Source organism: Macrotis lagotis, chromosome 1, assembly GCF_037893015.1.
Source record: "Macrotis lagotis isolate mMagLag1 chromosome 1, bilby.v1.9.chrom.fasta, whole genome shotgun sequence".
NCBI classification, from domain to species: domain Eukaryota; kingdom Metazoa; phylum Chordata; class Mammalia; order Peramelemorphia; family Peramelidae; genus Macrotis; species Macrotis lagotis.
Genome location: NC_133658.1, coordinates 263224140 through 263239548, shown reverse-complemented (window position 1 = coordinate 263239548; position 15409 = coordinate 263224140). Strand labels below are relative to the sequence as shown.

The 15409-nt window shown below is 37.1% G+C and overlaps 1 protein-coding gene across 8 annotated transcripts in view; it reads left to right on the top strand.

The window, feature by feature from the left end:
• The window catches only part of LOC141504933 (serine/threonine-protein phosphatase 4 regulatory subunit 1-like), a 59146-nt gene that overhangs the window by 628 nt on the left and 43109 nt on the right, over window positions 1–15409 (top strand). The window contains exons 1-2 of one of the 8 annotated variants that reach the window (XM_074210342.1): window positions 746–764; window positions 2797–2875. The exons of 1 other annotated variant lie outside the window; for it this stretch is intronic. Coding sequence is in view for 3 of the 7 variants with exons in the window: in XM_074210340.1 (XP_074066441.1) it covers window positions 704–764 (61 nt within the window). In the remaining 4 variants the exon portion in view is untranslated. 6 more of the 8 variants (XM_074210338.1, XM_074210340.1, XM_074210337.1 and 3 more) reach the window with 6 other exon arrangements.

The following is a 15409-nucleotide window of genomic DNA, read 5'->3' as shown; positions in this document are numbered from 1 at the left end:
TCCTCCTCGCCCCCCCCCGGCCCCGCGCCCCCGCCCCGGCCCCCGCCCCGGCCCCGCGCCGCTGGTGATCCTTGTCTCTCTTGGTTTCAGAGATCCCCTTGTATTTTGTGGACTTGCAGGATGACTTAGATGACTGTAAGTAACAGTCCCGGCCCCCGCCCTCCGCCGGCCCCCCTGCAGTGTGGGGGCGCGGGGGGCGCACGCCCCCCCCGGACTACGGCCATGACAGTTGCTGGGCTTCGGGAGGCGGCGGGCTGGGCCCCCCGCCGGCCCGGTTTGGACTTGGGATTTGGGGGAGGGGCGGCGGGGCGGGGCGGGCCGGGGCCCCCCGGGGAGGCATCTGCCCTGCGTTCTTGCGCGGAGGAAGTGGGGAGACGACGGCGGGGGCCCCCGGCACTTCGCCGCTTAGTGGGGGGTGGAGGGGCCCTGGCTTCCGCCGGGGATCGCGGGGGGGGGGGGCAGCCGGAGCCCCGCGGCGGCGCGGGCCGGCCCACCTCCGGGCCCGGACTCCCCAGGCCAGGCGCTGCTCTCCTCGGACTTGTCCTCGGCCCCGCGGCGGGGCGGGCCCCGGAGGCTCCGGCCCCTCCGGCCCCTCCGGCCCCGCGAGCCCCGGGCTGGAGGCCCGAACTTCCGCTCACGGCCCCCTCCCCAAGGGGCCAGTGTCTTTTGTTGTTAGTGGAATCATTTTAAAGGCGATTCCTGAATGGTTCATGCGTGTTTTATGAACAATTGGAACTTTTTCATTTCAAGAAAAAAATGGACAGGTGAGGAAAACATTCAATATTATTTTCATCATTAAAAACTTTTTCTTTTAGGGGGCGGCTAGGTGGTCCGGTGAATAGAGCACCGGCCCTGGAGTCAGGAGGACCTGAGTTCAAATCCGATCTCAGACACTTAATAATTACCTAGCTGTGTGGCCTTGGGCAATCGTTACAGAAAAAAAAGCAATTTTTGTTGATCTTCCTCATTGCTTCTTTTAAAAACATTTCTACCCCTTCTTAATGGTACATATTAGGCATTTGAGATTTAAAAGAAGACAAAGGGAAACGTAAAATTAGACAACCTTTACTGAATCCAAGGTTACATATACGAGGTGAGATAATTTTGTTTCTATATGCTTTTTAGCATATTTTTTATTATTTGGGTGCAGTGGTGTACTTTTGACTTAAGCTCAGAGCTTTTAGCAGGTGCTTACTAAATAGTTGTTGATGGTGTCTGAGGTTTTATTTTCTATCATTGGTTTTAGGCAAATTTGACTTCTTTTTAGAAGCATGAAACAATGTGACCTGCCTTTTAATTCAATCATATTAGAAAAGTGTATTTTAAATTAACATACTAAAACAGCCTAAATTCTTCTCCTTTAAAATACTGGATATAAAGATAGCCTTACATGCAACAGCATAATTGGTTTTATATAGGTGAAATGGAACTTTCACCCGGATAGCTCTGCTCATGCTTAAAGATGTTTAAGCAATTGGTAGACTGTAGCACTGTGCTATGGTCTTAAAAGGATGCACTCTGAAAAGTTTTGTGTGAAGACTAAGAATTTAAATTTATCTTCAAGATATTTTGAATATGTACAAGTTTTACTTGTGCAAACAGGTGACTTTTTTATTCACCTATGTTTAGGAATAATTCTGAAATCTTGGATTCAGATCTAAGCTTTGCAGACATGTAAAGATGACACTTTAGTTCTAAATGATTCATGACAGGGTTCTAATAATTTTGGAGATAGCTTATTATTTTTATAATTTGTTTTATATGAGTGGAACTATAACCTGATGGTGTTACTAGCCATGGAAATGATTGTGTCTACAATAATTAACATCCAGAGTCAGGGCATGGATTTAAAATTTGAATTAGACATTGCAATAGTATATTAAATTATAAAATCATAGAATTTCAGAAGTGAGAAGAATTATACTCAAGCACAGTGAACTTTGTGATTCTATTTTAACTGCTCAGTTTGCTCCTAGGTTGGCGCTAAATTGTCAGAACTTAAAGTAAATGATGGAGATGGTTTCAGAAAAACTTAGTTAGCAAAGTGAACAGAACCAGAACAGTTTACACAGAGCAAAATTGTAAAGATAAGTCAACTGTGAAAGACTTAGCAATTGATCGACATCAAGGATTAATGATGAAGCATGCTATCCATCTCCTCAGAGTACAGAGTAAAGCATTTTTTTCCCTTTTTCTTGCTCTCCCTCCCCTCCATTTGTTTTATATGACATCCTATTAGCAATATATTTTCTATTTCTTGCCTTCTCAATGGATGGAGGGACAGAATTTGAAATAAAACAAAATAAAATTGAATTTAAAAACAAGAAAAAAATTTTCAAGAAATAGATTTCTTAAATCTAAGTTGAACTTCCATTCCACAACTTTTTTTACAAACTAAAAGAAACTCTTCTCTCTGAACTGGTGTTTTAGCCATTCTAGGTACTAGTCTTATATTCTGTTACTTAACAAACAGTGTCTTCTATGTGTAAAGAACTATAATTCTTGACACAGTGTAATAAGGAACATGTAAAGATATAAGCAGTAATAAGTGATACAAGGAAAAGTTTGTTAGGTGTACAGAAGAGGTCCAAGCAAAATACTGTGAGAAATGTCATAAGAAAAGGAAGTGTTCAAGAAAAAGGCAACATTAGGGAAAAGACTGGACTAGAGTAGCTGAAACTCCTGGAAATGGGGGGTAACTTAGGATCCTTCAGACTCTATAACACTAGATGTGCTTGGGGAAAAAAAAACAGATGGTGTCTTCAAAGATGCAGTTGTCACCTACCTTTGTTACAGTGTCATCATTGCTCAGCATCTTGATGTTCTTCATGCCCAAGAATTGAAGTGCTTCCCACACATGAAATTTTTCCCAGAGGTAGGAATAATCTGGGGGACACAGCTATGTAGGGAAAGCCCTTTAGGTAATGAGATACCCAGAACTCTTCTGTTCTGTTACTCAGCTCTTCTTCCTGACTTTTCTTCCCTATTTTCCACCAGCTCAGATTATACAGTATAAGAGCAAGTTAAGTTACACCCGCCCAGGGGCCTTGGTTCTCATAGCTTTTTTCATGTTGCCTACAGGCAATCTCAGAAAAGGATCAAGTCTGTGCTTTCCTAGAATTATTCAGTGTCACCAGTTTGTTCTTGCTTCAACCTTCCCTGATCCTGGTAACAATGAAATAAGCAAAAAAGCAGCCTGAGAAGAATCTAAATTGAGAATAGGGAAAAGAAGACCCAAGTAGTTCCTTTTGACTGGAACATAAAGTATATGAAAGAGAGTGATGTGAAATGACTGAAAAGAAAAACCAAAGTCAGAATGTCAAAGACCTTGAATCAAGATTAGAATATTTTATTTACTATTCTGCAGTAAACTAATTGGAGTTTTTGAGAGATGTGATCAGTGGTGCCTTATGAGGACTATGATGGTTGCTTTCAAAGCCTTTGAATGGGAAATAGATTGAAGACAGGAGAAATAGGAGGGGAGAGTAGCTGGGTCTCTGCAGAGGAGTAAATGCAGAGATATGTTGCAGGTGTAGAATGAGTTGTATTTGACAAATGGTGAGATGTAGGTAGGGGCTGATGAAGAAGAGAGTATCAAAGATAGCTTGTGGTTATGAGCCTAGTTAACTACAATGGTAGTGGTGACATGGGGAAAGGACATTATAGAGTGAGTTTGAAATAGCAGGGCCACATTCAATTTATCTTCTTGTCACAGCCTCTCCTCATTCCAAGCCATTTCCTTTTTTTTTTTAATTTTTAATTTAAGGCAGTGGGGTTAAGTGCTTTGCCCAAGGTCACAACAACTAGGCAATTTTAACTGTCTGAGGTCGGATTTGAACTCAGGTACTCCTGACTCCAGGGCTGGTGCTCTATCCACTGCACCACCTAGCTGCCCCTCCAAGCCATCTTCTTAGTGGATCCCTATTACTTACAGGATCAAAAATACAAACCTTTGTTGAGTATTCAAAACCGTTTACAACCTGTCCCTTCCCTACCTTTCCATTCTTCTTACATCCTTACACTTACATCATAGTCTAATGACACTGGACTATGTGCTGTCCTTCACACAAGACATTCCATCCTGTGTCTGGACTTTCTTTCTGTGCCTTCCTCCTTTTTCCTCCCTTTATACTATTTTACACATGATGCTCTCATCAACTCCCATGCATTCAAATGTCTCCAGATTGATGATTTTCAGATCTATTTATATACTCTTAACACTCTACTGAACTGTGGACTTGTACCTCTAACTTCTTATCAAACATCTGAACGTGGATGTCCAATAGACATCATAAATTCAACACATCCCAAACTGAACCATCCCTTTCAAATTTCCCTCTTATGGGATTTCTGATTTCTGGGATTTACAACCTGGGTGTCACCCTTAACTCCTCACAATTGCTTACCCCTCTTCTATTGCCTGTTGCTTTCTCCTTTGCAACTTTTCTCAAATATGCCTCCTTTTCTCCTCTGATATTGCTGTCACTCTGGTTCAGGTCTACATCTCCTCTACCTGGACTGTTTCAATAGCCTAACTGATTTGGTTGACCTGCCACTAGCCTCTTCCCCAATCCAGTATATTGTCTATTCAGCAATCTTAAAGTGCAAGTCTAACTATGTCATATCATTCTACTCAAACCAAGCACCTCCAGGATCAAATACAAAATCCTCTGGCATTCAAAACTCCTCATATTCCAGCTTTTAACCACTACCACCACTTCCCCACATACTCCTTAATCCAGTGACGCTAGCCTCCTTGTTCTTTGAACAAATTACCTCTCTCTGAATAATTTCTTTGACTGTCCCTTTGCCAACAGCAATAGAGTCTACATATATTTTTTAAATCTGTAACTGGATAAATAACATAAAAATGGTATCTAAATAGAATATTTCATTTGTTTAACACCCTTGAATATTCTGATCAAATGAAGTAATGGGAATTAGTTAAGATAACTAGATTTAGTCAAAAGTTCTGAATTGTTTTATACGCTGTGACTTAGTGACAATTCTGGGTTAACCACTTAATCTTTCTTCATTTCATTTTTTACTTCCCCTTATAAAGCTCCTCCTCATCTCCCCAAGGAGCACACCATCATCTCCTAGTAGAATGAGAACATCAGGGACCAGAGTATTATAAAAAGTCAAATTTTCCATTTTCTTTCTTTTACTTTTTTGTTCTTTTTTTTAATTCCATGAGGGAAAACAGATGTTGACAATTTCCTGAAATTATCCATTTGTTTTAAAAGTAGCTTTAAATGGACTCTTTTCATCATAGATCAAGGCTATTTTAAGAAAACTATTGGAAACAGAAATCTTCACTCCAAAAACCAAAATGACCTAACTCAATTGAGGGGAAAAAAATGTAAATTGTTGCTTGTGGTGCCAATTTTTTATTCTTGATAGGAAAGAGCAAGTGATTGATTATGGAAGGAGTTTCTGTTCCATAATTGAAAAATTTTGGTGTGGGGCAGTTGGGTGGTACATCAGCCCTGGAGTCAGGAAGATTTGAGTTCACATTTGACCAGATATTGGATACTAGCTGTGTATGTCACTTAATTCCAATTGCCTCACTTAAAAAAAAAAAGAAGAAGAATTTGGTGACTGTACCAACAGTCAGTAGAATTAATTTTGTTTGTTAGGCATTTAATTTTGTGAGCTAAAATGAAAAACTTTTTTAGTTTTAAAGCATTCCTTATTATGGGGCTGTTTCAAAATTTTAAAACAGGAGGAAAACAAAATAAACATAGCTTTTTGTTTTATTTTACAGTACTTAATTTATAAAACTCTTATAGGCTGCCTAGTATAGAGAACTATTAGCATATTCAAAGTAACACTGTTTTCACCTATTAAGAATCTAAGTAGTCTCCATATATGTAGCTAGATGATACTTAAATCCTTTGGCCATATAAAAAACAAACAAAAAATTTAAATATTTTCACTACATAATGAGAAGACAAGACTCATTGGAAAAGACCCTGATGTTGGGAAAGATTGAAGGAAAAAGAGCCAACAGAGGATAAGATGGATAGATAGGGTCATGAAAATAATGAGCATAAACTTGGGCAGACTTAAAGAGGGATTGGTGAATAGAAGGGCCTAGAGTGCTATGGTCCAAAGAGTTGGATATGACTGAACAGCAAAAGTCTCCCCCTGGTTCTTGTCCCTCCCCCTTCTGATATAATTTAGAGACATAATAGACAGGAATAGTGTCATCTATGAATCTACTTAATGCCTTTAAGTTCTTAGATCTTGGGTAACTTGAGTATTTGTTTCCTGTTGATCAGTATTCTGAATTATAAATAATCCCAGAATTTGGAATCAGTGCCTACTGCCACAAATCAAAGAAACTGAATAGTGTGAAAAGGACAGTTATTGCTCATGAATTAAATTGTAGCAAATAAAGAACCATAACATGAAGATAGCATATGTCATACAGTTTATATAATTCATGACAGAAAAGATGTTTAGCTTTTTTTTTTGAGAGAAACATTTTAAAAGGGTGCTATATAGAGTAGCATGGAGAACAAGTGTTACATTGGTGATCTTTGTTTTAATTTAGCAAGCATTTATTAATCACCTACTATGTGTCTGGTGCTGGAAATAGAAAAACAAAGAAGTTCCTGCACTTAAGTTGATCACATTCTTCTAGAGGTTGGGACGACCAACTCATAAACTAATAAGTAAATACAGAATATATATTGAAGTAAATATAAAGCAATTGGGGGACAGTGCTGAGACCTGGTTGGGGGTAGTTGCCCCCTAGAGTCTTGTAAGTAAAGCCTTTAATGTAAAAGAGTACTTGTAGTCGAACCTTGCAGGGACCTAGGGATTCCAAGAGGCTGAGGAAGAGCCTTCCAGATTTGGAGCAGACTGAATGCAAAGGTAGAAATGAAAAATTCAGTCTACTATGGGGAGAAAAGCATGGAAGATAATTTGACTGGAATATAGAATGCATAGGGGGAATAATGTAAAATCTGTCTGTAAATACAGACAAGAGCAGAGGTATAAAACTTACAGGGCAACACTCTCCAGTTCCTGAATCATATTCAAATATAATTGAGAAATATTCAAAAAAAAGAAATACAATAAAACATTGATAATGTTAATATGTAGTTTTTAAAGTTAATATGTAACCCGAGGGATCTACTAGATTAGTCAAATGATGAAAAACTTTAAATGTTAAAGACAAAGTTTATATTTTAATCTTGGCAACTATAGGGAGCAAGTACAGCTTCTTGAATAGGGGAGCAATATAGTCCTATCTATGCTTTAGGGTTATCAATTTGGCAGCTCTGTGGAGGAGGAATAAGAAAGGAAAGAGACTGGTGGTAGGGAAACCAAATAGGAGTCCCTTGAAATAGATCATTAAAGCCTGAAATAGAAGGATAACTGAAAGGAGAGAATGGGATAGGTGCAGAAGGTGTTGCAAATGTAGATATGACTTGGAAACTTTAATTGAATTGGATTATAGGGTTGAAAACTGTAGGAATATTTATGATTCTATCATCCTTTGTTATTCTGGGAGCTCTTTGAAAAAACAAAAGGAAGTAAATATTAATAAATGAGACTTAAGTTATTGAGAAGAATGGTATATGTTGTAGTTTATCTTAATTTTAGCAAAGTTTTTTTTATAAAGTATCTTATGCTTTTCTTATAGAAATGAATTAATGAGAATATAATTAGATTCAGAACTCATTTGATGACTGGAATCATAGAGTGGTATATTGTCATTGTGATCTCATCAGGAGTACTCCAAGGATCTGGACTTGACTCTGAGCAGTTTAGTCTTTTTAAATCACTTAGATAATTGATATGGATGAAATGCTCATCAAATTTGAAGATGATGCAAAGCTGGAAAAGATAACATTGAATAGAAGTGTGGACCCCAAAAGATCTTGACACCCTAGAGCATTAGTTTAAATTTAATTAGATAAAATGAAATGGGCATAAATGTAAGTTTTAACAAAGAGAGCAATTTCACAAGGATGGGAAAGCCAGGCTTATATATTTATTTTGAAAAAGATCTAGGAGTTTCACGAACTGAATGCCCAATATGAGTCAGCAGTTTGTTGTGGAAGCAAGAAGACCTAGTGCAGTCTTGGGCTGCATTGTAAGGCATAGAAAACATTCACTGTACTTTGCCCTCATTAAAGCTCATTTGAAATATAGTGTTTAATTCTGTATGAGTACCTCTTGTTATTTTTATTTTTCCCAATTGAGATTTTATTTTTCCAAGTACATGTTATAAAATTTTTCAACTTTTTATCTACATGCATATGCATATTTATAAGTTTTTTAATTTCCTTCCACCCTTCATTCCTGTCCCCCCTCCCCTCGATGGCATACAGATGGCCAACATTGTACATGTACATTTATGTACAACATGTTTACAGATCTGTCACTTTCTATATGAGGAATTAGGACGGAGGAAAAAGAAAGAAAACCATGAGATAGGAAAGAAAAACATAAAGAGAAATTTTTTAATTTTTAAAAAGTGAATGTAGTGTTCATATAGATTCTGTAGGTTTTTGTTTTGCTTTGTTTTTCTTCTTCTGGATATTGATAACATTGTACAGATCTCCCAGGGTTATCCTAGCTCTATGAACTGCTGAGGGGAACAACATCCATCAAGGCTGATCAGCTCACATTGTTACATTGTTGTTAATGTATACAATGTTCTCTTGGTTCTGCTCTCTTCTCTTGGCATCAATTCCTGAAATTCATTCCATGCTTCTTTAGTCTGTCCATTCATGATGTCTTTTTTTTTTTTTTTTTTTTTTTTTAGGATTTTGCAAGGCAAATGGGGTTAAGTGGCTTGCCCAAGGCCACACAGCTAAGTAATTATTAAGTGTCTGAGGACGGATTTAAACTCAGGTACTCCTGATCCAGGGCCAGTGCTCTATCCACTACGCCACCTAGCTGCCCCCATGGTGTCTTATAGAACAAATGTACTCCATAACATTCATACATCATGATTTGTTCGACCATTCTTGAATTGATGGGCATAACCTCAATTTCTAGTTCTTTTCCACTACAAAAAGAACAACTGTGCGTATTTTAGAACATGTGGAACTTTTCCCATTTTTAATTATTTCTTCTTAATATGGGCTAGTATTGGTATTACTGGATCAAAGGATATGATCAGTTTTATTGCTCTTTGGGCATAATTCCATATTGCTCTCCAGAATGTCTGAATCAGTTCACAACTCCACCAACAGTTCATTACTGTCATTACTGTTCTTAACCTCCCCAACATTTATCATTTTCTCCTTTTGTCATTTTAGCCAATCTGATAGTTATGAGGCAGTATCTTCTTATAGTTATTTTAATTTTAATTTCTCTAAGCAGTAATGATTTGGAGCATTTTTTTTCATATGATTAAATATCACTTTAATTTCTTCATTTGAAGTACATTTTTCTTCATGGAGTGGTTTAAGAAAGATAAGATGGAGAGTTTCCAGAGGAGGACACCAGAATACAGAATGTCCTTGAGTCCTTATCATATAAGGAACAATTGAAGGAAGTGAACTATTTAACCTGGAGAAGAGAAAATTAAGAGGATAGCTTTATTCAAATATTTTGAAGGGCTGTAATTTGGAGAAGAGATTTGATTTGTTTTATTTGACTTTAAATGGTGGGATTGGGAGCAATGAGCAAATTTTGCAGAGACAGATTTACGCTTGATGTCAAGAAAGACCTACCACAGGGAGCTGTCCAGAATTGGAGTGGGCTGCTTCAAGAGGTGATGGGTCCCTTGATGGGAGGTCTCCAGGAAGAGACTAGATTTCTCCACTTAATGGGAATGTTAATAGTGGGTGATGCCTTCCTTATATGGGTTAGATTAGATAATTAATGCTCATTCAACTCTCAAATTTTGTAATTCTGGGAATGAATTATTTGAGTTTTCCAAAAACTTTTAGAGCAACTTCTGTAGGCTATAGGAGCAGAAGTGATATTATATTAGACCATTTCAAAGGTTTATTTTCCTTTAAATCTGGCACCAAGCATCCTAAGGGATAACTTGTTAACCCTTTTCTTGGGGGTGTCAGCTTTAAAAGATCAGGGTTATACTTTTAGCATTTATTCATTTCCCTTCATAACCTATTATGACTCTCTTTACTAAAAAGATCAGAACTCAATTCATGTATCTTTAGAACTAGAAGTTGCTTTAAAGGTCATTTAGTCTAATGTTGTCATTTTACATACTGTGATAGGCAAAAGTGGTATTGAGGGGGGCAAGTAGGTGATGAAGTGGATAAGAACACTGACCCTGGAGTCTGGAGTACTGGAGTTCAAATTCATCCTGACACTTAATACAGTATCTGTGTGACCTTGGGCAGGTCACTTAACCCCATTGCCTTGCAAAAAAAAGTTTTATTGAGGAAAGACACTGAACTTTTAAGTCTCAGAAAACTTGGGTTCAACTTTGCCTCTTTTTACCTGCTGTAATACCATGAAGTCAGTTTTCATCTCTGAACAAAAGTTTTTTCATCTGAAGATCATTTTTCTAAACAATGAATAGAGCACATTACTATGTAGATGTAGTTATTATTACAAAGAAAGTTTTTAGTGAATTTGTACTTGTTGAAAGAGGGTAGTGAGGAATAGAATAGAGGGAAATACTGCTAGTAATAGCAACTGTGGGAAAAATATTGAAGCAACTTCTTTGGTGGGCTTATGATTAAAGAAGGCAATTCATCCCAGAGACAGAGCCATTGGAATCTGAACACAAACTGAAGTACATTTTTTTCTCTCACTATTCTTGAGATTTCTCATCTTGGGGGAGGAGGGGGGGTTTATGTTTACTCTCATAACAAGATTATTGTAATAATATAAAATAAATGTGCCCCTCAAAAGTGGGTAATGACCATTTGGAAATCATTGCTGAAGATTTTATACACACACACACACACACACACACACACACACACACACACACGGAAATTATTACTTGGTTCTTTAATGAATTAGAAAAATTCATGGTTTATGAAGGAAACTGGAGACATTCTTACCTTTGAGAGGAATTATTATGGACCATATTTGTGTTCATCCACAAAATCCTATAGTATTTTATCTATTTCTTTATAGTATTATTTATGATTATATCTGAGCCAAAATTTTGAATTTGATGTATTATAATTGGTCTTACCAATGCGGCATTTCTTATATAGAATTTTAGAGCAAGAATCATCAGAATTGGTAATACTAGATATTTTGCTCACTCAGAGAAAGGGATGTGGATTAAAATATTTATTGTAAATAACATGTCATAATATCTCATATCTTTCCACTTTTCTAATTTGAAGCACAATCACACTCCACATATCCAGTCTAGTGACTACACTTAAAGTCAATAATTTTTCAATTATTAGTTAGAGCAGTGTTGCTTAATCTCTGAATAATTTAGGTAAAAAAAATAGGATAGTAAGGTTTTTTTAAAAATACATTTGTTGCTATTATTTTTATTGTTTTCATAGATCTGTTGAGCCTTGTATTGATAGGAGGAGGAGCCTAATCTTTTTTGCTACTCTTATTTGTACTTTGAACAATGCATTTTGTCAAATGGACTTAAATTAGGTTGATTGTCAGAACTCTGATAAAACAAGTAAATTATCAAAAGTATTCAGTAGCAGAGCACTGAAAAAGATCAACCTCTGATTCTATGTAGCAGCCTAATGTATCCTCTTTAAGCATCCTTTTTTATATGAAAATTTGAGACTCTCAGTTTGTCAGTAAGCATTGAAGTACTTAACATATGCAGGAATCACTTTGTACTGAGAAGCAAAATAAAAACCAATCGCAGCCCTCAATGGAGAGCTAATCACCCAAATAGCAAGATAACATAAAACCAGTAAAAAAAAAACAGTTATTTAGCACTGCTCTATATCAGGAGTTACGTGCCAGAAAAATAAAGGGAAAAGACAGTTCCTACTCACAAGGAGTTCACATCTAATGGAGAGACAATATACAAACAACAATGTTCAAATAAACTACCTACAGTTTGAAAATAATTGGAATAAATTTGAAATAATTAATAACTCCATAATTCAGAGGGATTGAGAAAGGTTTCCTATAGAAAGGTAGCTTTTTATCTGGGACTTGAAACCCAAGGCTTGGAGATGAAGAGGGAGAATATTCTGGACATGTTTCTTGTGTGAGATACAGCATATAAGTTAGTGTCACTGAGCTGCTAAGAATATGGGGAGTATAAAATCTGAGAAGATTGGAAAGATAGGGAGATAATAAATTTTCAAAGGCTTTGAATGTCAAACAGAATTTTGTATTTTATCCTGGACTAGGGACCCACTGGAGTTTGAATGGAGGATGAGAAGATGATATGTTCAGTCCTTTGATTTAGGAAGATCACTTTCATAAGTGGGGGGGGGGGTGTGGAATGGGGCAAGAGGAGTAATCTGGAGCAGAGATACCAAGCAACAAGCTATTGAAATAGTCCGGGCTTGAGGTAATGAGGGCCTACCTCAAGGTGGTGACAGTTTCAGAGCAGAGAGGAGAGTATATGCAAGAGAGCTAACAAAAATAAAAATCAACAGGCATTAGCAAAAGATTGAATTATAGGGGAATAAGAGGGAGAAATCATATAGGATATAATCTTAATAACATACAAGATAATATGCTCCTCTTTTTTCCTTTAGAAAGATTTTATTAATTTTGAGTTTTACAATTTTTACCCTTTTCTTGCTTCCCACCCCCCACAGAAGACATTCTGTTAGTCTTTACATTGTTTCCATGATATACATTAATCTCAGTTGAATGTGATGAGAGAGAAATCATATCCTTAAGGAAGAAAAATAAAGTGTAAGAGCCAGACATTGTACTAAGCACTGAGGAAACTGAGAAAGGCAAAAATGCAGTTCCCATCCTTAAGAAACAAACATTCTAATGGTAGAGACCAAATACAAGCAAGTATATTATATAGAAGATATACCACTGTAAATGGAAAACCCTCTCCAAGAGAAGGCATTAATTTGCACAGAGTCTTGAGTAAAACTACCAGGAGGCAGTTAGGAAGGAAAATATTTCAGGCACCAGGAATAGCAGTTGAAAAGGAATGGAATAGAGAAATTGTGAGCAGTGTCTTGTGCATGAATCAGTAAGGAGGTCCATATCTATCCACTGTGTAGCATATGGAGACAAGTTAAGTGTAAGCAACCTATAAAGATAGGAAGGGTCCAAATTGTGAAATGTTTTAAAAGTCAAAAGGTAGATTTTATATTTGATTCTGGAGATCATAAGAATCCCTGGAGTTCATTAAATGGCAAGATTACATAGATAGAGCTGAACTCTAGGATCATCACTTTGACAACTGATTAGAAAATGTCAGAATAGGAAAGGATTTGAGGAAGGCAAGAGACTAACCAGAAGGCTATTAGGGTTGTCTAAAAGGCAGCTGTGTGAAAGTAGAGGAGGACGTGTATGTGAAAGATGTTGTGAAGGTAGAAACAATAAAACTTGGCAACACATTGGAAAAATTGTCAGTAAGGAGTTGAGGATACAAGACTAAGGTGAATGGGAAAATGGTGGTATCCTCAACAGTAACTGAAAAATTCCAAATAAGGGAGGGTTTTGGGGAACAGGTAATGAGTTCACTTTTGGACATGCTGAGTTTTTAGATGTTCAATAGGTACTTGTTTTTGCAGGTCTAGGATTCAGGAGAGAAGTTAGAACTAAATAAATGGATAAAAGAATTATGTGCATAGAAATGATAATTGAATCCATAAAAGTGGCAGAGATCAAGAGACTACTAGTATTGGGTGAGTGGAAAAAAGGGCCCAGTATAGACCCTTAGGCAATACCTAGATAAACCTCCAAAAGAGAATGGTAAGAGACAGGAGATTACCTGGTCAAGAAATCCTAGAGTGAAGACAGTATCCAGAAGAAGAGGTGTTTGTGCCAAAGATTTCAGAGAAGTCAAGCAGGAAAGATTCAGAAAAGGCCATTAGATCTAGCAATTAAAAGATCCCTGGTAACTTTAGAGAGAATAGTTTCAGTTAAATGATGAGGTTTGGGAACAGGATTGCAGAGTTCAAAAAAGAGGGAGAGAAGAAAGGAGAGGTTTTAGGAACACTTATTATAGGTCTTTTCTAGGTGTTTAGCCAAGAAAGGGAGGAGAAATAAGATTTAGAACAATAGGCAAGATGATCAGATCAAATGAGGGTTTTTTTAAGGATGGAGGGGTATAGTGTACACAGATGAGAAGTATCTGGTAGATAAGGAGAGACTTTTAAACATTAATGAGATAATAGAGGAGGCAATCTGGTTTAAAAAAGATGGAACAGGATCAAGAGTATTATTCAGGGGATGAAAGAGAAGTCAATTCTTCCCCAACTAACCTCCAGGTATAACTGATGATGGCATTGGACTGCTGCTATTTAAGGAGCAAATTGATTCTAACTCTTCTGCAGTCAGAAACTGCCTTACATTGAGCTGGAAGGAAAACAGCAACAAATAGGTGTTTTGGGGGGTAAGGGGAAAGGAAATAATAGGGTCCAAGATGTAGAATCCCAATCAATTAATAATTTAGTAACCATCTTATCTAACCCTGGCCACTAGACAATGAAAAACAGTTGCTGTAGAAGCCAAGGACTGAAGATCTGACCTAGCCTAGGCTTTTCTCATTTTCTCATAGGATGATTTTAGAGGATACGTTGAGCCAAGGAACCTCTCTGCATTATAATACCAAGATACTTTATTCTGCCTGTACTTAGGTAAGGACTATTTATCATCCTCTTGGTCAAGAAAAAATCCATGTAGTGGTCTCTACTGATGAGGCCATTGACCATAATTTACCATCAGTGATGCAGACCATAGATTATGCAGTGATCTTTTGCCTGGAATAGTGACTTTGAAGCACCTCAATGTATTCTCAGTATGGCATATAAGGAAGTGGGAAATGGCTTCACAATAGAAATTAAAAAGACAAGATATTCATACCAGAGGCTGATAGAAACTTGGTTGAATTAGTCATTTTGGTTGGTTTATTTCATTTTCTGGTTCCATCAAATCCAAATACATATATATTTATATATATATATATATATGTATATATATACATATATATATATATATATATATAATGTTTAAAATCATTGTTATTTGATAGTGATGGTTCTCAGTCCTAATACTCCTTTGTGGAACTGAGTTTTTCTTCTTTGAGTGATCCTCCTAGAGATCTGGGTAATGATAGCTGTTTAACTGTGATGCAACAGAGGCAAGGGAATATTGGTCACACAGCTGAGGGAAAACATGGTGTGTAGGTAACTGTATTAGATGGGGGACAGTGATGGTCATAAGGTATGATTGATTCTTAGGAAATATGTTAAATTTCCAAATTCTTGGTGCTTCAAGTTTTTTCCCCTGTTTTTCCTGTGTTTTGATTATATCTAGGAAG